This window comes from Tauraco erythrolophus, chromosome 28, assembly GCF_009769465.1.
Source record: "Tauraco erythrolophus isolate bTauEry1 chromosome 28, bTauEry1.pri, whole genome shotgun sequence".
Classification (NCBI taxonomy): domain Eukaryota; kingdom Metazoa; phylum Chordata; class Aves; order Musophagiformes; family Musophagidae; genus Tauraco; species Tauraco erythrolophus.
In genome coordinates, this window is record NC_141492.1 from 1,243,245 (window position 1) to 1,264,233 (window position 20,989).

General features: G+C 57.2%; 2 protein-coding genes across 3 annotated transcripts; one reads left to right on the forward strand and one right to left on the reverse strand.

The window, feature by feature from the left end:
- Positions 1-230: 230 nt before the first annotated feature.
- On the reverse strand, positions 231-8,504 carry SF3A2 (splicing factor 3a subunit 2). Of its 2 annotated transcripts, none has more exons than XM_086627766.1 (9): positions 8,477-8,504; positions 5,310-5,480; positions 4,115-4,186; positions 3,737-3,783; positions 2,963-3,072; positions 2,310-2,359; positions 1,860-2,000; positions 1,286-1,354; positions 231-708 (listed from the first exon to the last, which is right to left on the reverse strand). In XM_086627766.1, the coding sequence occupies exons 2-9, from the start codon at positions 5,433-5,435 to the stop codon at positions 376-378; spliced, it is 948 nt and encodes a 315-aa protein (XP_086483892.1). In that variant the 5' UTR covers positions 5,436-5,480; positions 8,477-8,504; the 3' UTR covers positions 231-375. The 2 variants fall into 2 exon arrangements, with proteins under 2 accessions (XP_086483892.1, XP_086483891.1); XM_086627765.1 differs by lacking the exon at positions 8,477-8,504 and adding an exon at positions 6,455-6,487.
- On the forward strand, positions 6,620-16,208 carry PLEKHJ1 (pleckstrin homology domain containing J1). The gene is made up of 6 exons (XM_086627767.1): positions 6,620-6,713; positions 8,500-8,567; positions 10,387-10,453; positions 11,753-11,843; positions 12,035-12,098; positions 13,223-16,208. The coding sequence occupies exons 1-6, from the start codon at positions 6,620-6,622 to the stop codon at positions 13,286-13,288; spliced, it is 450 nt and encodes a 149-aa protein (XP_086483893.1). The 3' UTR covers positions 13,289-16,208.
- The last annotated feature ends 4,781 nt before the right edge of the window (positions 16,209-20,989 follow it).

A 20,989-nucleotide genomic window follows, 5' to 3' on the forward strand; every position in this document is an offset into this window, starting at 1 on the left:
TCAAGCAGCCTGCGCACGGGCAATATGTTAAGCCAGCACGGCTGGGCTGAGGTTGAGGCAGCTGTTCAGTCAGAAGTAGGTGAGGCACCGAGAGATTTCCAATTCTCTGCCTCCTCTTTGGAGAATTTGCAAAACTAAACCAGATTGGGAATGTTTTATGTATCTCAGAGCTAAAAAAAGCAAACGCACGGCAACATTTTTAACCAAAGCACAGGAAAACAGAGAGAAAGGAAAACTGAAAACCTTTTAATGAACCTACAGGATTGAGTCACATTCCCAGGCATACAAACCAAATATTCCTCTGAACCAGCTGTGAGCTGCGTATAAAAAGACAGGAGCTAGAGGAGTCCAACAGGACCGAGTCCAGGAGGGGCTTCAGTTGGAGGGAGGCGGAGGGGGGATAGTGCCTGGCCCCTCCGTGGGGAGGGGGGGTCTCATCATGGGTGGCAGAGGGGCAGGAGGGGGTACACCGGGTGCTGGTGGCAACTGAGGCGGCACTGGAGGAGGTGGCACTGGTCCGGAGGGAGGCATAGGAGGCAGAGTCATGCCTCCCGGGGGAGGCGGCGGCATGGAGTCCGGCAGAGGCGGCCTCGGGGGCAAACCGTTCATCAGCGGGGGTGGCGGGGGCCGCTTCACGGTTGGCGGCCCTGGAGGCAGGTTTGGGGGAGCTGGGGGCTTCTCCATCTTGAAGTGGAATTGAAGGAAGAACTGGGGAAGGGAGAAGAGGAAAGTGAAGAGAAGGAGACAATGAATCCTCAGGACAACTCTGCGCCGTCGCACAAGACGGCTGCTCTGTCCGTGCTCTCTGCCTCCAGGAACACAGCTCGGATCTCTCCTGACCTGCTACCTTCCCAGCTCTGGCAGCACCCATGACTGGCACCAGTACTGGCCAGTAACTCCTCTAAGCCTGTTGTAAACACTAAGCTACCCGTGGCGGGGTCAGTACCCCCACTGTGCCTTCATCCCCTGCTCCCACACGCGATGCCCAGTGAGCACATCCTCGCCACAGGCAGCTGCGAGCAGGGAACACGCGGCGAGGAGCCACGGCGAGGGCCCGGCGTCGTGCTGCTGCCAGCACCTGAGGACTCTGCCTCTCCGGTGAAACCCTCACAAAGACCACAAAGACCTCTCTGACAGCTGCCTTGAAGGAATGGAGATTTTGGCAGCAGAGCCAGCGCAGAGAGCATGGATGTGCACTCTCCCTGCATTGCCGTTCCCCGCGAACGGCTCTTCCCTCCTGCTCCCTCTGTAACCCTGACGAAAGACGGTGCAGTGCTCCAGCTACCTGTTTGGTCTCCCTGTTCCAGTGGGTCCAAAACTTCCCTTCTGCTTTGTCGATTTCTCTGCTTGGCACCTGCAAGAAGAACGAACAAGGAGTTATTATTGGCACCACCAGATCAGCTCGAGGGCCGTTTTTAGCACCAGAGCCTGCAAGATAAGCACAGTTGTTCCAGGCCTTTGAGACGCGCTAGTCTCGGATGTTACTGGATAGATACGGGGGCAGGAAAGAATTAAGTTGCCTCCCTACTGGTCAAGGACAAGTGTCCTGGCAAAAAACCTTCTCTTAACATCTGCACGAAGGCTGAGGAGCAAAGCCCAGCAGGCTCCTTTCTGCGCCAGGCACTGGGAATTCAATGGCTCCCCAGAGCTCAGCACACAGCCTAGTTTCCGTGCCAGAGTCCTCCACCAGTTCTCAGCAGGGTTTAATGACTTCCAGTCATGTCTTCTTGCCTCCCCTTTCCACTCCATTAACCCCTGAAGGCTCGAACGGGAGTCCGTAATGATGCTCACTGGGAATTAATGTCTTGGAGAACATGGGAAGGGAACTTTCCCAATAACCAGTTAACCCCAGCTCCTACCTTGAAAGCTATGGTTTCGTAGGGCTCCGCTGCCATCAGAAGGTACTGCCAGCGCCGGTCAGGGGGCTCGATCCTTTGCTCGTAGGCCGACATGAACCGGTGACGGGGCATGATGCTTTCTGCAATCTCCGGGTAGTCGATCTGCGGGGTGTTTATGGCGGCATTAAGGAGAACATCCCCTTTTCCCTCCCCCTTCGTACAGCACAAACCCCTCAACTATGAAGCGTATCGAGAGATCAGCTCCGAAGAAAACTTGGAGCCACCGGAGGAAACAGCTTGTCAGCTGCCATCATGGATTTGCTTGACACAATCAGCAGCAGAGGAATGGCAAGGTAAGGCCTTTTTTTTTAAAAAAAATGTATTTATTTCATGAATCCTGCAAAGAACTGCACGTTTAGCGGCACTTTTACTGTGATAACCCAAACACCAGGAATATTAACAGTGCCCTACCTGGAAGAGAAGGCTCTGCTGGCCTGTTTCTGGATCTCTCTGCTTGGTCACTGTGAAGAAAGAGAAGCTCAGTACATGGCAGAGCAGGATGAGAGCAACATTATTTGTGCCCTAGGAAACACACAAAGCTTCCAACAACAAAGGACTGCATTCTTTTCCTCCCATTTATCAAACAAAATGCCACATTGTCTTTAATGGAAGTTACTCGGGATCTCCACGGAAATCCAGGGGCCGTGGGGCAGACACTGCCCCGCAGAACACAGCTGGCAGATAAAGAAGCCAAGCTGCACACTGAAGGCCAGAACAACACAACGAGGAGCTCAGAGGAGAGACTCGAGCAACGAGTGGTTTATGGGCATCAGTGAAAGATGGCACAGCAGGACGAAAGGAGGAGCGAGACTGAAACAATGTCATCATCTCCGGCGTGACGACTAAGGGCTGAAAGACTCAGACGCACCAATCCATGATTAAAATGGTTCTCACTCGACTGCCAGCAAGAAAGAGATGTTCCATGTAATTCAAACAACAAAGGACATCACGAGATAAGCCCAGATCTGCTCAAAAGTCTGATGACTAATGCCCACCCACAGCTCTGCACGTCAGGCAAGCTCCAGCAGGCACCAGGTGGCCCCACGACAGACACCCCGACATACCCTTGTAACCCGGTCGTCCGATTTTCACAAATTTCTTCACTTCCACTTTGACTTTTTCTGGTGCGGGCTGGGCAGGAGCTTCCTTTGCCTCCTTGGCGGCTCGACGGGCCCTGGATGAGTTGGAAACATGCCAAACTGGAAAGGTTAGCCATACCTGTTTCTAAAGGATCCACTGGGAGCAGTTTAGGTCCCTCTGCACAGAACACTCCGTGCCTCACAGAAAGCATGCCAGGAAAACCTGCTCTTTCTCTTCCACAAGCACCACTACGGGCTGGTTGTATCCACGCCTTCCCCTGACCAAAGGCTGTCACCTCAATTATCCATCCACCCCCCAGATGACCTTGGTGCCCGTCTCCACAGACGGATTTGAGAAGACTTACTTCTTGAAATAAAAAAGAAAAAAGCCCACAAGTTAAGTCATCTGAACCAAAGCAAAATGGATTTCTTAAAATTAAACTTAAAAACTTCTCCCAGCCTGTACTCACAAAACCAGATCCTTTTAACTCGACTCAGTTTGCTCTTAAGACTCTCTCCCTTCCTTCAGAAATCCCACAACTTTTGAACTTGAGCTCAAAACGGAGCTTCTCAGCAGCATTTTTTGGAGCAGACCGAGTCTGTACCTGCTGGCTGGTGCCAGGCTGTTCACTAGGAAACACACACAGCCCAAGAATATTCACGTGCCGCGATATGACAGAGGTCAAGATGCACAGATGCACACCACCACCATCGTTTGGAAGTGCTGGGGTAACAAAGAACAAAGCTGGAAGGACTTACAGGTTGGTCTGGTGCTTCTTGCCCTGGGTATGTGCCAAGTAGCTTCCCTGAAATCAAACCCAAGGCAGAAGGAAGTTGAGTGAAGACAGAACTGCTCCTACACGGACAGAGCCCTGTCACAGAGAAGACTATGTCGCACGTTGACAAGGGTATTTGAAACCTCAGCAGAGAGGAATCTTCCTCAAAAAGAAGGAATATTTTTGAGAAGAAATTTTTGAGGAACATTCCTGCTGAACTGCCACAAGCTCCACACGCACCAGTCACTGGCCCCCCGTCCCCTCCTCAGCAGCCAGCCACCAGCACCCCCCAGTTCTCCTGCCTGAAGCTGCCAACATCCGAAAAACCTGCTGCCGGGGCGGGCACAGCGGGGCGGCTCACCTCGTTGTTGTGCAGCGTCAGGCACAGCTTGCACTCATACGAGCCCAGGTGGTTCTTCATGAAGTACGGGTCCTGGGGGGAACGGGCAACAGGTCACAGCAAATTCCAACCCTAACCATTCCATGATTCCCTGGCTCTGCTCTGGGACTGCGAGAATTCCAACCCCAACCATTCCATGACTCCCTGGCTCTGCTCTGGGACTACAAGAGCAGAAACGACAGCAGCTTTGTGACTCCTCTCCCTGAGGAGACTAAACACGCAGCACAAGTTGGCGACTGAACTGCTGGGGAGCAGCACAGGGGAAAGGGACATGGGGGTTCTGGTGGACAGCAGGATGGCCATGAGCCAGCAATGTGCCCTGGTGGCCAAGAAGGCCAATGGCATCCTGGGGTGTATTAGAAGGGGTGTGGTGAGTAGGTCGAGAGAGGTTCTCCTCCCCCTCTACTCTGCCCTGGTGAGGCCGCATCTGCAATATTGTGTCCAGTTCTGGGCCCCCCAGTTCAAGAAGGACAGGGAACTGCTGGAGAGAGTCCAGCGCAGGGCCACGATGATGATGAAGGGAGTGGAGCATCTCCCTTCTGAGGAAAGGCTGAGGGAGCTGGGGCTCTTTAGCTTGGAGAAGAGGAGACTGAGGGGGGACCTCATGAATGTTTATAAATATGGAAAGGCTGACTGTCATGAGGATGGAGCCAGGCTCTTCTCAGTGGCATCCAATGATAGGACAAGGGGAAATGGATCTAAGCTGGAACACAGGAGATTCCGCTTAAACATGAGGAAGAACTTCTTCCCAGTGAGGGGAACAGAACACTGGAACAGGCTGCCCAGAGAGGTTGTGGAGTCTCCTTCTCTGGAGATGTTCCAAACCCGCCTGGACGCGTTCTTGTGTGATCTGATCTAGGTGGTCCTGCTCCAGCAGGGGGGTTGGACTCGATGATCCTTTGAGGTTCCTCCCAGTCCCTGACATGCTGGGATTCTGTGCGCAGCTCCCTGAATCGCGGGCGCCTCTCTGCTCAGCCCTGCCACAAACTCACCTGACTCCCACGTTCCCAGGAACAGAAACGTTCTGTTCCAGCCCACAGCTCCCCACTAAATCCCCGTTATTTCCCTCAGGCAAAGCTCCAGACCCATCCCCACGACAGCCTGTGGGGCAGGTTCCAGGCGCCCTGCCCTCCCTGCGTGGCGGGGCCGGGCTCACCTTGTTGATGTCAATGGTTTCCAGAGCCAGCTGCCGGAGCCTCTCCCGGCGGTCCCGGTTGCTCTCAGAGGCAGAGGCTACGCCCCCGCTTCCAGTTTTACCTCCAGGACGATGCTGAAAATCCATGATGGGAGCTTCTGTGTTGCAGTTACTTACGGAGAAAGAAAGAGCCTGGAAAAATGGAGGGAAGCAACGGGAGTGGTCACCAACGTGTCTCCTTGCCCGGGGACACCCCACGATCCAGACCCGCCAGTGGGGACAAGCCGGGCACCACCGCCAGGCTCTGGACACCCCCACATGACGCCGTTTCAGTCTCGTGCCACTGACTTGGCACGTCGAGTGTCACAAAATGATCCCAAATAACATGGCACCCCGCCCCCATCCCGAGCCCTTCCCCTCCCTCAGCCTCTTCTCCCCAGACACTTGTTCCTCCCCAGCACGCACAGCCCCACCAGCACATGCCCACCCCCCCAGGCCCGGAGCCCCTCTCCACCACCTGGAGCAGCACTGCCTCCCACCCCAACATGTCCCCCGAGCCATCCCCATGCTCCCTCAAACCCTGCACAGCCCCCCCACACACTGTCCCCCACCCCCGGGGGAGGTCCCAGAGGCCCCCCCCCTCACACACGAACCCCCCCGCGAGGGTAAGACCTTTGCAGACAGACCAGGGAGACCCTCAGCCCCTCGGTAAGGGTCACAGTCCCCCCTAAATGCTCCCCACACGGGTCACAGCCCCCCCAGACACCCCCAGCGAGAGTCACAGCCCCCCCCAAGCGCCCCCCAACACCTCAGCAAGGGTCAAACCCCCCCCAAACACCCCCAGTGAGAATCACAGCCCCCCCTAATCCCCCCAAACACCCCCAGTGAGAATCACAGCCCCCCCCAACCCCCCCAAACACCCCCAGTGAGAATCACAGCCCCCCCAACCCCCCCAAACACCCCCAGTGAGAATCACGGCCCCCCCAACCCCCCCAGTGAGAATCACAGCCCCCCTCACCCCCCCAGCGCCCACAGCCCCCCCCAAACACCCCCACACGCCCCTCCACACGGCTCCCCCCCCCTCAGGGACACTCAGGGCCCCACAGGTCCGTCCCCCGCCCCCCCCCCCAACAAGGCCCAGACCCCCCGGCCCCCCCCGGCCGTACCGCCGCGCTCGGGCCCGCTCCTCGCTGCCGCGCATGCGCGCTGCCCCCTACCCCCCCCCCCCCCCCGACTTCCGGCTTCCGGCGCGAGCGCTTCCGGGCGGGCGGGGCCGGGGCCGGGGCCGGGGCGATGGCGCGGCCGTAGCGGGGCGGGGGTCGGGCCGCGCCATGCGGTACAACGAGCGGGAGCTGCTGTCCCTCGCCCGGCAGCCCGCCGAGAAGGCGGCGGAGGTCCGGATGAGGGCGCCGAAGAAGGGCAGCGGTGAGGGGGGCGGGGGGGACTGGGGGACAGGGGCTGGAGGGACTCGGGCAGAGGGACTGGAGGGACTGAGGGAGAGGGACTGGGACTGGGACTGGGAGAACTGGGGGAGAGGGACTGGGACTGGGAGAACTGGGGGAGAGGGACTGGGACTGGGAGAATTGGGGGAGAGGGACTGGGACTGGGAGAATTGGGGAAGAGGGACTGGGACTGGGAGAATTGGGGGAGAGGGACTGGGACTGGGAGAATTGGGGGAGAGGGACTGGGACTGGGAGAACTGGGGGAGAGGGACTGGGAGAACTGGGGGAGAGGGACTGGGAGAACTGGGGGAGAGGGACTGGGAGAACTGGGGGAGAGGGACTGGGAGAATTGGGGGAGAGGGACTGGGACTGGGAGAACTGGGGGAGAGGGACTGGGAGAACTGGGGGAGAGGGACTGGGAGAACTGGGGGAGAGGGACTGGGAGAACTGGGGACAGGGGTGACTGGAGGGACTGGGGGAGAGGGACTGGGAGAACTGGGGGAGGGGAACTGGAGGGACTGGGGGAGAAGGACTGGAGGGACTGGGGGAGAGGGACTGGGAGAACTGGAGACAGGGGTGACTGGAGGGACTGGGGGAGAGGGACTGGGAGAACTGGGGGAGAGGGACTGGGAGAACTGGGGGAGAGGGACTGGGAGAACTGGGGGAGGGGGACTGGAGGGACTGGGGGAGAGGGACTGGGAGAACTGGGGGAGGTGGACTGGAGGGACTGGGGGAGAGGGACTGGGAGAGCTGGGGGAGAGGGACTGGGAGAACTGGGGGAGAGGGACTGGGAGAACTGGGGGAGAGGGACTGGGAGAACTGGGGGAGAGGGACTGGGAGAACTGGGGGAGAGGGACTGGGAGGACTAGGGGAGAGGGACTGGGAGAACTAGGGGAGAAGGACTGGAGTGACTGGGGGAGAGGGACTGGGAGAACTGGGGACAGGGGTGACTGGAGGGACTGGGGGAGAAGGACTGGAAGAACTGGGCACCCTGGGGCACAGGGGTTGTGCTACTGGAGAATCAGGACTGGGAAACTGGGGGTAGGACCAGGGCAGGACTGGGAATACTGGGCAAAGGGGGTCAGGACTGGCTGAACTGCGTGGCCAGGACTGGGAGGACTGGTGTGTATGACTGGGGAGGACAAGTGGTGGCATCTGGTCCAGGGTCAGGCCCGGAGCGGAGTTCTGTGGCAGGACTGGAGAAGGGGGGACAGTGGGGCTGGGGGGGGCCCACGGGGAGCGGAGGTTGGAGGAAGTGGCCCTTTTCCTGGAATCTCCGGGAAATTTCTGCGCGAAGCCGCCGTTGGGTGTGAGAGGAGCTCCCGCTGTGTGGCGGCCTTGGGCACGGGCCGGAGTGACGGGACACGGGGCAACGGCGTGGAACGGAAAGAGGGGAGATTTCCATGGGATCTAAGGAAGAAATTCTTCCCTCAGAGGGTGGGGAGGCACTGGCACAGGTTGCCCAGAGAAGCTGTGGCTGCCCCATCCCTGGCAGTGTTCAAGGCCAGGTTGGATGGGGCTTTGGGCAACCTGGTGTAGTGGAAGGTGTCCCTGCCCGTGGCAGGGGGGTTGGAACTGGATGGTCTCTGAGGTCCCTCCCAGCCCAACCCATTCCATGGCAGTGACACGGTGCCACATCAGTTCTGCATCAGTTTGGTGGAAGCGGCACCATGCTGGGCACTGGCAGGGGTGGAAGGGGCTTCCCTCTGCCGCCCCCGTGCCCGCTGGCCTGGCCCTTCCACCCACCTCAACAGTTGTCTTCTTTGCAGCGTTGAAGAAACGTCTCGTGAAGCTTGTTGTCAACTTCCTCTTCTACTTCCGGACGGATGAGACGGAGGTACGGCACCTGTGGTGGTGGTGACGATGATGGTGGTGGTGGTGACGATGATGGTGGCGATGGTGGTGGTGATGATGATGATGGTGGTGGTGGTGTTACGTAACCCTTGCTCCAAAGCTGCACCAGGGAGAGCCTGGAATGTTTGTAGGACTGGGCCGTATCATGCCAAACTGGGAGGGGAAGCTTCTGTAGTGCTCTGCTGGGAAAAGAATTGGCTGTTCCCTCTGGTTTTATGCCTGGAATTTCGCTCACGTGCGAAGCCCGTGGTCACGGGAGGTTTGGGGCCAGCCCTGTCACTGTCGTTACTCTGGGCGTGTGGAAGCCCTGTTTGGGTCCGGGAAGAGAGGAACGAGGGGTGAGATCTCCGGGTTCTGGTTCTGGTTTTGCTGCTGCTGGGATCCGGTGGGTTTTCATGAATCCCTGGATAAGTGTTGCTCAGGATTCCCTTGTTGGAGAGTGAACACAAAACCAATCTCAGTAATAGGTGTGGCGAACGGCGCTGGGTGCCCACTGGTGCTGCAGGCAAAGGGGCCGGAAAGCTTTTAGTGGCATTGCCAGACTCGGCCCACTATAAACCATTGACTCTGATAATCCCTCTTTCCAGGAACATCCCTGTTTCCAGGAACACCGTCTTCTCCTCCTGTGGAAGTGCAGTCACTGACGGCTGTGTTGCCAGAGCTGCAGCCGCAGGTCCCTGGGTGGGGCTGAGGCGCCGGGCAGCCGCCCTGGCACGTGTTTGCTGGGGTGGCACAGGGCTCTGAGCGCCCGGTGCATCCCCCGTGCTGCCCCCCGGCGCGTCCCCCGTGACGCCCCCTTTCCCGGTGGTCGTTCAGAAGCGCCCCTGTGTGTTCCGACGGAGGGCAGAGGATGTTCCTGGATGGACCCAAAATAGTGCAGGAGGTGGGCGCAGGGCGCTGGTGTGGCACCCTTGTGCCAGAAACATCTCGTACGCCAGGTGTGTCAGCACCTTCCCTGCTGCCGTGTTGGCCTCCCGCGTGTCGGTTCCCTTGGGCAGCAGAATTCCCGTGGGGGTGGCATCTGTCCATGGCTCATGTCACCCTGTGCTTCCCGTGTCTGTGTGTCTGTGCTGGCGCGCGAGGAGCAGCTCCCGTTGGGGTGTTTGTCCGGAGCTGCTCCGCACCTCTGGGGTGGCTCCAGGACTGCGTGGCGGGAGCTGTGCCCGTGGGGCAGGAGCTGTGGCGCAGTGGTGCATGGCGGGAGCCATGGTGCGTGGCAGGAGCTGTGCCCACGTGGCGGGAGCTGTGCCTGCATGGCAAGAGCCGTGGCATGTGGCGCAGTGGCATGCGGCGGGAGCCATGCCCACGCGTTGGGAGCTGCGGTGCGTGGTGTGAGCCATGGTGCTTGGCCAGAGCCGTGCCCGCGTGGCAGGAACCGTGGCGCATGGTGGGAGCTGTGCCCATGCACTGGGAGCCGTGGCACATGGTGGGAGCCGTGCCCGCGTGGCGGGAGCTGTGGCACAGTGGTGTGTGGTGGGAGCTGTCCCGTGCGTCGTGTTAAATCTTTGGTCTTTGATTCCCTGCGCAAGGACGTTCACTTCCCTCCCAGAGCCAGAGCCCAGGTGGAAGGTGAGTGGGCAGAAATGTTTAACCCCTCGTTGACACGTGCAAAGTGTCCCAGGCTGGAGCAGCGCAGTGTGTCCGTGGGTGCAAAAGCTCCATGAAAAGCTCGTGGAATGCTGGTGCAGTCGGACGGAGTTCCCTCAGAAGTGGCACCCGGCCACGAAACTCCTTAACTCGGCCAACTCTGCGGGTCAGACCACTGCCACGTGGCTCACACCCTCTCTCCGGGTCTTTTGCAGCCCATTGGAGCCCTGCTGCTGGAGCACTGCCGGATCACCAAGGAGGAGGAGAATGTCTTCTCCATCAGTGAGTTCCACAAACACGTTCCCTGTTCGCTGGCCCATCCGTGCCCTGTCCCGCGGACAGCGGGACTTCATCGCTGGCTGGAGCAGTCCGACTGGCACAGCTGCATGGGGGCAGAGGCACAGGAGCACCGGTCGGAGCACGGTTAATGCCTGTGGAAGCCCCTCTCGGGGAGGGTTTGGTGCGGACAGATCGCTGCTCCTGTGCTGCGGCGTTTTATCGGGAAAAAAGCGAGCCTCAGATAAGGCATCCGTGGGACTGGTCTCGCACCAGTCCTCCCGCCACGCTGTTTGTCCTTGTGCCGATAGCTGTGGCTCCAGCTGGCCCGTGGTGCTCGGCCTTCCATCCCACAACTCATCCTTGTGGGAGAGGCATGTGGCAAAAATAACAGGATGTTTCTCCAAGGCCATCCCCGTATCTCTTGGCCTGGGTGTCGTACAGCTGCGTTTCTGTGCAGAGCTTTGTCTCCCCTTTCGGTGGGGAGAGGGGATGTTCCCGCTGTCTCCGAAGGGCCCTCCCAGAGCCTGAACACACCGACCTCTCTGAGCACCACACTCTGAATTCCTGGGGCTTCAGGACTGTCGGGAGCTCTGGGAATGAGGATTCCTGAGAAAAGTGTTCAAACGGCCGGCAGCCGTGTCGGGTTGTGCCCCGCATGGCAGCCCGGAGGGGACCAGTCCGACCCAGTTCTTTCTCAGCAGCAGCCCACATCTCTGTGGGCCGTGCGCTAACGAGCACAGCTCTGGGACCAGTGTAATTAATTAGCTGTCCTGATTCTGTCTTGGTGAAGAACTGGGGCTGCACGGGGACTTGCTTCCCACTGGGCACAGTACCAGTTTCCCAGCCTCGAGCAAAGACAGGTCAGCACCTTCTCCAAGGGCGATTTAATTCCTCAGATGGCTGCCCTTTGCGGATATCCACATCGCTTCCTCGGGCCATTTCCCACTCGGATTACTAAATCTCCGGTGACTGTTTGCAAGGAGGCTCAGGGAGGTTCAGTCCTGGATCTGCCCGTGTTGGTTCTGCTCAGTTCGGAGCCGTCGCGCTCAGTTTGAGAAGCTGTTCCTTCCTCTCTGAAGTCTCTGGCTGCCATAAGCTGGCAGACACTGTAGGCAGCTGCTCCAGGCCGGCCAGGAGCCACCCAGAGCAGGAGAGGGGCCTGAGGGGGTTACCAGCTTGTCCCCAGCTCGTCATCGTTGAACAGAAATGCCAACTGTGGCCTGGCAGAGTCTGGGGAGGGAGATAGGAGAGCGCAGGCAGCTCTGCCAGGACCTCTGTTAAGCCTTTTCCTTACCCCGGCAGGTTTCATGGAGGAGCCAGAGAGGAAATACTGCTTCGAATGCGACAGCGAGGAGCAGTGTCAGGAGTGGATTGAGGCACTCAAGCGAGCCAGGTAGGCTGAGCCACCCGTGCCAGGTCTGCGTTGCGCGCTCTGTGCTGTTTTCTGGGATCAGCTTGTGGTGAACCCCGGGAGGAAGCAGTTATCTCCTCCCGAGCAAGCTTCCGTCAGCTCTAAATAGCATCCGAAACTTCTCCACATCCTTTTCTGCTCAGCCTGCTGCATGGTCTGTTCCTGTCTTACAGCTATGAGTTTATGAGGAGGAGCTTGATTTTCTACCGGAACGAGATCCAGAAAATGACAGGGAAGGTGAGTCCCAGGAAGTCGGCCTGCCAGGTGGTGACTGATGGGTTTGGACTGGGGCAGGGGCTGGTGACCTCAGGTGTTGCTGCCGACTGTCCTGCATGAGGCTGTTTGCTGCCATGTGGGTGACAGAGATCCTGTAATAAGCCAGTTCCTGAAGCTGTGGTGTCCACAGCTGGACCTGAGAGTCTTCGTTTTTGGTTTGAGCGGGTCCAGAGGAGGCCATGGAGATGATGCGAGGGCTGGAGCACCTCTGCTCTGGAGACAGGCTGAGAAAGTTGGGGCTGTTCAGCCTGGAGAAAAGGTGGCTCCAGGGTGATCTTATTGCAGCTTTCCAATACTTAAAGGGCCTACAGGAAAGCTGGAGAGGGACTTTGGACAAGGGCATGTAGTGACAGGACACGGGGCAATGGCTTTAAACTGAAAGAGGGGAGAATTTGATTAGATATAAGGAAGAAATTCTTCCCTCTGAGGGTGGTGAGGCACTGGAGCAGGTTGCCCAGAGAAGCTGTGGCTGCCCCATCCCTGGCTGTGTTCAAGGCCAGGTTGGATGGGGCTTTGAGCAACCTGGTGTAGTGGAGGGTGTCCCTGCCCATGGCAGGGGGGTTGGAACTGGATGATCTTTGAGGTCCCTTCCAACCCAAACCATTCCTTGATTCTGTGATTCTTCCTCTGCCGAGCAGCCTGCGTTGTGCTCAGCTCTGGCTCTCCTGTGTGCCCTCTTCCAGTGGCAGAGTGGCCCGAGGTTTGTGCCTGGAGACAGGTCTGGCCTGAGCTAGCCCAGACTCCCACCGGTTCTCTGGAAGAGTTCACAGCCATCCCTGGCAAGATCAGAGCGTACGTGTGTTGAGATGCTGCTCACCCCTCTGCCAGGCTCCTTGGAGCATCCCTGCTGGAGGTGGCAGAGGTGGCTGCGGCTCACCCACGCACTCCAGTGCCAGTGTGGACCGAATGCAGCCCGTGAACCTCGGCTGTCCGCCGTGCCCAAGGGCTGCTGGACCTCCTGCACCAGAAACAGCAGCTGGGGGTGAATCCAGCACCTGCCTGGAATTGGCCCCAGGCTGCAGTCTGGTTGAGGGACAGTCCTGGCCTCCCCCCTTATCGACATCTTCCCTGTGTTCTTGCTGCAGGACCCCCTGGAGCAGTACGGGATCTCCGAGGAAGCGCGCTTCCAGCTGGGAACACGCAAGCAGTAATCCCCTCGCCTGGGTCGAACCGGCCACTGGCCCTGGGCTTGCCCCAGAGGGTCCCTCCCGGGCCCTCCCCAAGAAGAACAGCAGCAGTTCCCCGCAGTGGTGACCAAGTGACTTTTTAATTTATTAGCCAAATAATTTTGTATGATTTTTTTAAAAGGGAATTCATTGCACATTCCCACTTGCCCCAGCTGTGGGGGCAGCTGGTCCTACCTGCTCCCTGCAGACGGTGCCCTCGAGCTGCCGCCACTCTGCCAGGGCGGAGGGAGGGAAACCAGCCCGGCTCCTCGGGAGAGCGGAGGTGGCAGAGGCTGAACAGAGCTCCCAGCACCTCCTTGTCCTCCAGTGCAGGTTGGCAGCCCTCCGGCCTGGAGCTTCTGGGACAGACTCGGAGCCATCTCTATCCCTCCCCTCCCTGTCCCTCCTGCAGGGAGCTACTCAGCTTTCCTGGCTCAGGATCTTCCTGCAGTCTCCAAGGGAGCCAGCCAGGGTTGTTCATCCCCTTGCTGTAAGGATGCTGCAGCTGACTGCACGTCTCTGCTTGCAGGGTTAACCCTGCCGTGCCCTCTCCTGCTCACTGCGAAGCCATCTCGGTTGCCGAGACCTGCTAGCAGAGCCTGACGGCCGGACTGTTGGGTGAGGAGGAGCAGGAAGCTTTCCATCGGCACAGGGAGGGCTCAGCCCCAGCCCCAGCTGCCAGGGAGGCAGAATCCCCTGCCCGGTGTCGAGGCAGCAGTGTCTGTACAGCCACTAGCACCTGCCTGTTGGGGTTGTTTTCTTCTTTTCCCTTCTCTGGGCAGGTGGTGCTAATTCCTAGAGGCCTGAGGAAGCCCCACTGCAGACCACTGGAGCACTCTGCATTGGAGGACAAAGCTGGAAAGCACAAGGGAGCAGAGACAGGGCTGAGAGGTCTGTGTTGTGATCCTGCCTCCCTGGGCTGAGCTGTGCAACTCCTCAGCTTCCCAGAGAGGAAAGCCAGAGGAGGGATTTGTAAAGACAGGAACTGCTCTGCTTTGGCTGGATGTTTGAGCTCCAGGGAGCATGTGCCAGCTGGGCATTAACATTTCATTCCCTGAGCCATCGCTGCAGCTTTTCTCTTTGTGAGCGTCCAAAGGGAAAGACCAGAAAACTGTGCCAGGGTCACAGCGAGCTGCCAGGGAACAAGGGCTGCCTTCCCTGGCGCTCCCGTCATGGAGAAGCGTTAAGGAACGTTTCTCCTCGAGGCTCTGCATCTTCTCCCATCGCCCTGGCTGCATGAAGGAAAAGTGCCCAGAGATGAGGGATGGGAAGGTGCTCCCCACAGCTGTGCCCAGCGCTGGTGCCCTGACTGCCGCAGCAGCAGAGGACACAGCTGGCCGCAGCGGCTTCCCTGGCACTAAAGCCGGAGAAGCTGCAGGAAAGGCCCCTGGGAAGGTCCCAGGTCCCACGGTCAGACGGCTGGTGCCAGGAGGAGCTCGCTCACGGCCGGGGCCGGTACACGCAGCGCGAGGGCTCGGCCGGAACGCTGGGGTTTGCAGCGCTGGGCTTCGCTCTGCCTGGCCCTGGAAAAGCGAGGGGGTGGCGCAGCCCGTGCTGCCCCCTGGGCTCGAAGGGAAGTTGCAGATCTCTCCATCTTTGGTGAGGGACGAAGAGCCCACATTGCACGGTTCAGTGGCCTGGCCAGCCCTCCTTACCTCATGCTGCCGGGTACCCGGAGAGTGGCAGATGTCACTGATGCTCCATTTTTAACCTCAAAGCCAAGGTTTTTCCTTTCCCTCCCCAGAATCTCCCTGTCCCTCCCTTGGTTCCAGGTGCTTGCTCCAGAAATTACCAAAATAAGCAGTGGGGCAGCTGTCCTGCATAATAAGCTGAGGGCATGACAGGGTGGCAGCAGAACAGAGGGTGCTTTTGAAGCCAGATGGCAACTCTAGTGGAAGCAGTGGAGAAGGATTAAAAGCAGGAGAGCTTGTGCTTTAGGGAATTAGTGTCCTCAGATGACCTTAAAAGTGCATTTTAACCCTACGCTGCTTTGCCTCAGCACTGGGGGCACATTCCTGACGTGCTGGTGGGGCCCGCAGCAGCTTTACTGTGAAAAAGAGACTGGTCTGTCTGGTCGCTCAGAAGAGGCCGGATGGATGGATGGACGGATGGATGGATGGAGGGAGGGAGGGACACACTCCAGGCTCAGCGGCCGATAAGCAGCGCTGCAGCCGCGGCTCCCACCGCAGGTCCCACGGCTCTCCGGTGTTGCCTTACTGGCAGCGAACGCTTCCATGGCTCCTGCCAGCCAGTTCCCGAGGCAGGACATCCTCATCCTCCCTCTGCTCCCCAGGGGTCAGCATTAGTGAATCCGTCAATATGCAAAGTCAACCCAGGTAGAAACAAAACACCCCGGGAATTTTGCCAACGTTCCATCATTTCCAGCAAACAAAATCCTCGTGCTGCAGCGTGGCTCTGGCTCTGCCAGCCGCCCGCCGTTGTCAGCCGTGTGCCTTCTGGGGCCGCCGCGGTGTCCTCTCTTCCCGGCCCTTTCGGAGGCAGAGCTGGCACCCGCCGCCTCCGCTGTACGGAAAACGGGCGTTTTATTTGGAGTTGTGTGAGCAGGAGATGATCCCGACGCTCGCCCGAGAGGCAGCAAGGCCATTTCTCACCCGAGTGCAAGACAAACGCTGTGACGAGTTGTGCGGCCCTGCGGCGAGCCCGTGACTTGGTCAGAGCCGCTTCTAGCGCCAGGACAGCGGGTCGGGTTTGAGGAGCAAGGGAGGATGGTACTTGGAGACACTTTGGGATCTGCGTCAGCTGCTGGTGATTTACGGACGATTATTTTCGTACTCCGGTCACGGTGCTTCTGCTCTCAGCAGCCTGTTCCAAGGAGCTGCGTACCGGCTCCCCGAGAGCGCGCCGCAGCCGGTTCTCTGTTGTACAGCAAACACTTCCAATAAAAACGTGGTTTTAATCGTCGTGGCGCTCAGAGCTGTGCTGAGAAACCAAACCCTTCGCTGGGGAGGGGTGGCTGGAGCTCAGGGTCCAGCACAGCCCCGGGGGGAGCGGGCGGCTGGCCGGGCCGCAGCGCGGCATCGCAGCAGGATCCCACCAGAGAGACGGCACCTTCGCTCCCGGAGGGAGGAGCAGGGCGGCAGCTGGAGGGAAGGCGCCGGCTGCGGATGGCTCCACGGGATTTTTAGAGGCTTTTTGCTAACGGAGCCAAGCGCTCGGCAGTAGCTTGAGTGACCAACGCGTTGAGGAAGATGAGGTGGGTCAGGCTCCTGCTGCGACCCATTTCCAACATCCAAAAACCCATCTAGAGCCACGAGCTGTGCAAGCGTTGGGTGAAGCTTCATCCCATTTTAAGAATCTTACAGCAAATTGGCTTAGGAAGCGTTCTGGCCATCACTTCCAAAGTTTAAATACACGGCCCGGCTGATTCCAGTTCTATTACACCAGTAACGTTACTGGCTAAAAGGGGAAAAGGGGAAAGGTCGCTAGGGTGGGTTTGTAATGTCACTGGTGGGCTACACCCCGAGAGCTGGACTGTCCCCAGCTCTGCCACGGCTGAACGCGCCGCCTGGGGCGGGACGCGGGGCCGGTCCCCGCCAGGACCCCGCTGCGGTGGGGGGGAACATGGTGGCGCCTCAGTGGGCACCTCGGGCCGTGCCCCGCAGCCGCCTGTCCTGCTGAAGCAGTGAAACGCCACAACAGCACGGTGTATTAAAATACAGACACTTTAATATAAAGACAAAACTTCAAAGCATCGTTTCAATTACAAATCAAGGTAAAGACACAAGAAATTAAGTGGAGGGAGGGGAGAAAAAACCTCATTGCGGAGAATTAGAAAGGCAGGGTGGAAATATATATATTATACATACATATATACACACCAGAAGAATTCACACTACTTCTATGGAATAATGAAAGGAATGACAGGACGACTTACTGGTATTAAAAAAAAAAAAAAAACAAAACCAAAACCAACAACAAAAAAAAGATAAATTAGGGGAAGTTTGAATTTTAAATAATTCAGTTTAATAGGCTAAATTATATAAACTAATTCCTATTCACTAGGAAACATCCCATATCACTGTTCTAAGAAAATGGGTTTTTTAAAAAATCCATTGAAAAATGGATTTTTATTAGTAGTTAAAAGTTTACTAATCAATTCCTGAGCAACAGCAACCTCATAATCTACTGCATTCCCCATCAAAGTCCCACTCAGCGAGGGCAGGCTCTCACTTCTAAAATGTTTAAGTAGAACAGAGACCTAAAAAGTTGGTTTTTAATTTGAAATCGATCACTTAAAAGATTAATAGGTTAAAAAAGCCAAGCAGGATGGATCAACCCATTCCACCTTTACTCAGTAACTCCAGCCACAAGACCTTGCTAAAGAATGATTTGACTGCACCAGAAAAGCAACCAGATGTACCTTGAAAAAACCAAAGGATCACAAACTTGAGAACTTCAGGGTTAACATCGTAAAACTTTGTATTTTAAGATGTTAATTTTTTTTTAACTATCAAAACTTGAGAAACCTCTTCAGAAAGAGGGTCGCAAACAGCAAATATACTGGAGAAGTATTTCCCTTTTTCGTCTTGGGTTTAAACCCTGAAGTTCACAATAATATATTTTATTGCAATACTCAGTCTAAATAGATATTTATATATTTATAATGCATAAGGATAAATAAAATATGGCACAACAACATTTTTAAAACTGGTAATCCATCTTTTAGTGAAAACCTGATATGCAAGCTACGGAAATGCTGGAGCAAAAAAAAAAGAAAAAAAAAATCTTTAACAGTCATAAAACTTCAAATACTCGTACACTGACTACACATCCGTGCTTCCAAAAAATCCAATTCTTGTGATTTTTCCCCAGTGCTGCAAAGATAGTTCACAAAAACACTGTCTAGTTTCTTCTCCCCAAACTGCAGTTGTGCAGGACGTTAGTGGTGGTTTGTGGTCCACTGTACAACGCCCACTCCCCAGCTGAAGAAATCACCCCTTGGAGCTCCCGGCGCTTAATCCTCTTTATGCTTTTGGCTCCGGCAAAACAACAAAAGCAGAATTTGTCAAGACAACCCCCTGTGTGAGCTGGGATAACTCCCTCCAAGACAAAAAACCATCAAGAACCTTCAGGATTCCCTACCCTGTACTGAAAGGGCTGATTCCAACCCAGCAAGCGAAGGGGTTACCCATCCCCCTGAGCCGCCGTAACGAAGGGCTCGTCTGCGAGCGGTACCGGTGACGGGCACCGGCCAGGGACGGCGAGTCCGGGCTGGGGAAGCGCCTCTGTTACTGGTGCTGGGAGGTGATGAGCACCAAACTCCAGACCTGACTGGGGAAGGGCCATGGGGAAGTCTGAGCCGGGAGGGGAGTCTCTGACCAGCAGCTTGAAAACGTGCTCCCAGCACCGACGTCTCCTCTTCCAGCAATGAGGCACAACCTGGAGCGGGGCAGCGGCCGCGGGCTGACAGCGCCTTTCGGAACGGAAATGCCAACCCTGCCAACGTGCAGCGGCACCAACGCGGCAGCGCTGCTGGGCAACACCCCGCTGCAGGAGCGTCCCGAGGGGACGGGTGCCACAGGTCCTCGAGCGGGGACCGCTGGCGTATCCGCAGGAGTCACAAAGAGGTGGGCTCTCTGGATCAGCTCGGCGGAGATGAAAGCGCGTGCTGGCCCTCCAGCTGCTCACACTGACCCTGTCCCACCAAAGCCATCGCCTGACCAAGAGCCAAGTCCAGCCCACCGCAGATACCAGCTCTGCACCCACTGCTGCTCTCCGCTGCGACCGCTCGGCCGCTCCTCTGCTCGGACCCTCTGGCAAGTGACAAAATAACGGGCAGGGGGAGCAGATGCTGCTTTCTAAATACGCAATCCTGGCAGGAATCAAACCGCGCGGGGCCCTGGAGATGAGCCCAAGCAGCCTGACCACGGCCTCCTCACTCCAGAGCAAGAGACCTTCTCCTGGAAGGGGAAGCCCAGCAGGACGGGATACGTCCTCCTCTGCGGGGAGGGCTGGGATGGGACAGAACCTGAGCACCACGGAGAGTAAATCCACCGTGATGCAGAGCACCCGACGTGCAAACGCTGCTGTAGCCCCACTGCATTCCGTGTGAATCCGCGCTGCAATGGACGCAGGCGAGGCAGATCTGGCTTACATCCATCTCCTTCCCGCTCACACCCCTCCCATTTATTTTTGGAGGCAAAGCAACCATCCCAGACACATCTGTACAGAGAATCCCGGAACAGTCTGGGTTGGACGGGACCTTTAGAGGTCTTCTAGTCCAACCCCTGAAGAAGGGGTTGAAGAAGAAGTGTCACCAACACCTCTCAGAAGGAAACTCCTGCCCACGCGCCTGCCCACGCTGCACTGGGCCACGCGGTCAACCCCGACCAGCCACGACGACCAAGCTCTGTTTTGAGCTGGCAGAGTCAGATGCAACGTGAGAGCTTATTGAGCCTGAACCCATCTGCTCAGCAGATTTCAAACGAAGAAGTTACTTGCTTGGATACAAGGTTCGATTAAGACAGGAAAAAGCTGCTCAACACTTGGACTTGAGATGAAGTAACTGAGTGTGACAAACGGCTGGGCGAGTTTCAGGCTGAGGAGTGTCAAGTCCTGGGGATCTGAAAGCTCTTGATCCACAAAATCAGTAGATGCCTTCACCAGCACGCGATGCAACCTTCCTGCCTGACGTACTTCAGCGACCGTAGGTGCAATCGCAGATGCAGGCTCACCTTCATCCCCACGTGCTCGTCCCACCAGCCAGGCCTGGCACAGGGGGAATTCAGGCTTCACAAGCCAGGCTGAGCCCGCACCCAGAGCCCAAACCCCAGCCAAAAGCAGGGTGAGCACAAACCACGTGCTGAAAGATAAAGCAGCTGTCGCCACTGGAAAGGAAGGAAACGAGATCGAAACACAAGAAAAATATTTCTACATTTGTCTGGCCAGCGAGACAGGAGTTCCTGCTATTAGAAGAAAACTAGTCGGAGACGGTGCTCTGTGTCCAAATGTCATGTGCCTCCAAGATGCGCTGCTGCTGTTGGCAGCCTCCCCAAAAAAGCAGCTTCCTCTTCACCTCCCTCTCCTGTTGCGGAGAGGTGAAGATTCCTCCCATCATTACGGTTGTCCAGATGGATCCACACCTTCCTGAAGGAAACAGCCTCGTTTGCACGAAAACAAGAGGCGACACAGGAACAGCTCGACTTCCCCGTCCCCCTGCACACCACCTCGGTTCCAGCACCCCAAGCCTCTACATCTTCCAGCCAATGTTTTCCCACTTTCTCCCTCGGCTACGCAACAAGCAGAGCCATCTGCGTGCCCCACGCACCCCTGGCTGACGCAAGAATTGTTGCCGAATGACTAATCTGCAGCAAGGAGCGAGTTTAGGTTTAGTGCTTTTGGAGCACTCCCAGCTTCCCGGCACGGTGGGTCTCGGCGGACGGAACCCGGCGAGCGTGAGCCAGAGGCAGCAAATCACCAAAAAGGCAGAGCGTGCACGGCTTGTTCCCCACGGCTGACGTTTAGCAGCGGGGCGCAGGTTTTGCTCAGCACAACCCTCAGGAAATTCTATTTTTTTTTGGCAACGTATGTGCTACAAGATATATTTTAGCTTCCTGACAAGTCCCTCGCTAGCAGGAGCGGCGTGGAGGAGAAGGAACATGTGTGACAGCCACGGAACGACTGGGCCCGGCAGGATGTGGTCACGCAGAAGGAATTGCTTTTTGG

What these genes read in the sequence shown, in the direction of transcription:
- PLEKHJ1 (XM_086627767.1), top strand. Translation starts at nt 6,620, where the DNA reads ATGCGGTACAACGAGCGGGAGCTGCTGTCCCTCGCCCGGCAGCCCGCC. An exon ending in GGAGAATGTCTTCTCCATCA is followed by an intron (nt 10,454 to 11,752) that starts GTGAGTTCCACA and finishes TTACCCCGGCAG; the next exon opens with GTTTCATGGAGGAGCCAGAG. An exon ending in TCCAGAAAATGACAGGGAAG is followed by an intron (nt 12,099 to 13,222) that starts GTGAGTCCCAGG and finishes TTCTTGCTGCAG; the next exon opens with GACCCCCTGGAGCAGTACGG.
- SF3A2 (XM_086627766.1), bottom strand. Translation starts at nt 5,435, where the DNA reads ATGGATTTTCAGCATCGTCCTGGAGGTAAAACTGGAAGCGGGGGCGTA. An exon ending in AAACCATTGACATCAACAAG is followed by an intron (nt 4,187 to 5,309) that starts GTGAGCCCGGCC and finishes CGTTCCCCCCAG; the next exon opens with GACCCGTACTTCATGAAGAA. An exon ending in AGCAGAGCCTTCTCTTCCAG is followed by an intron (nt 2,001 to 2,309) that starts GTAGGGCACTGT and finishes AACACCCCGCAG; the next exon opens with ATCGACTACCCGGAGATTGC.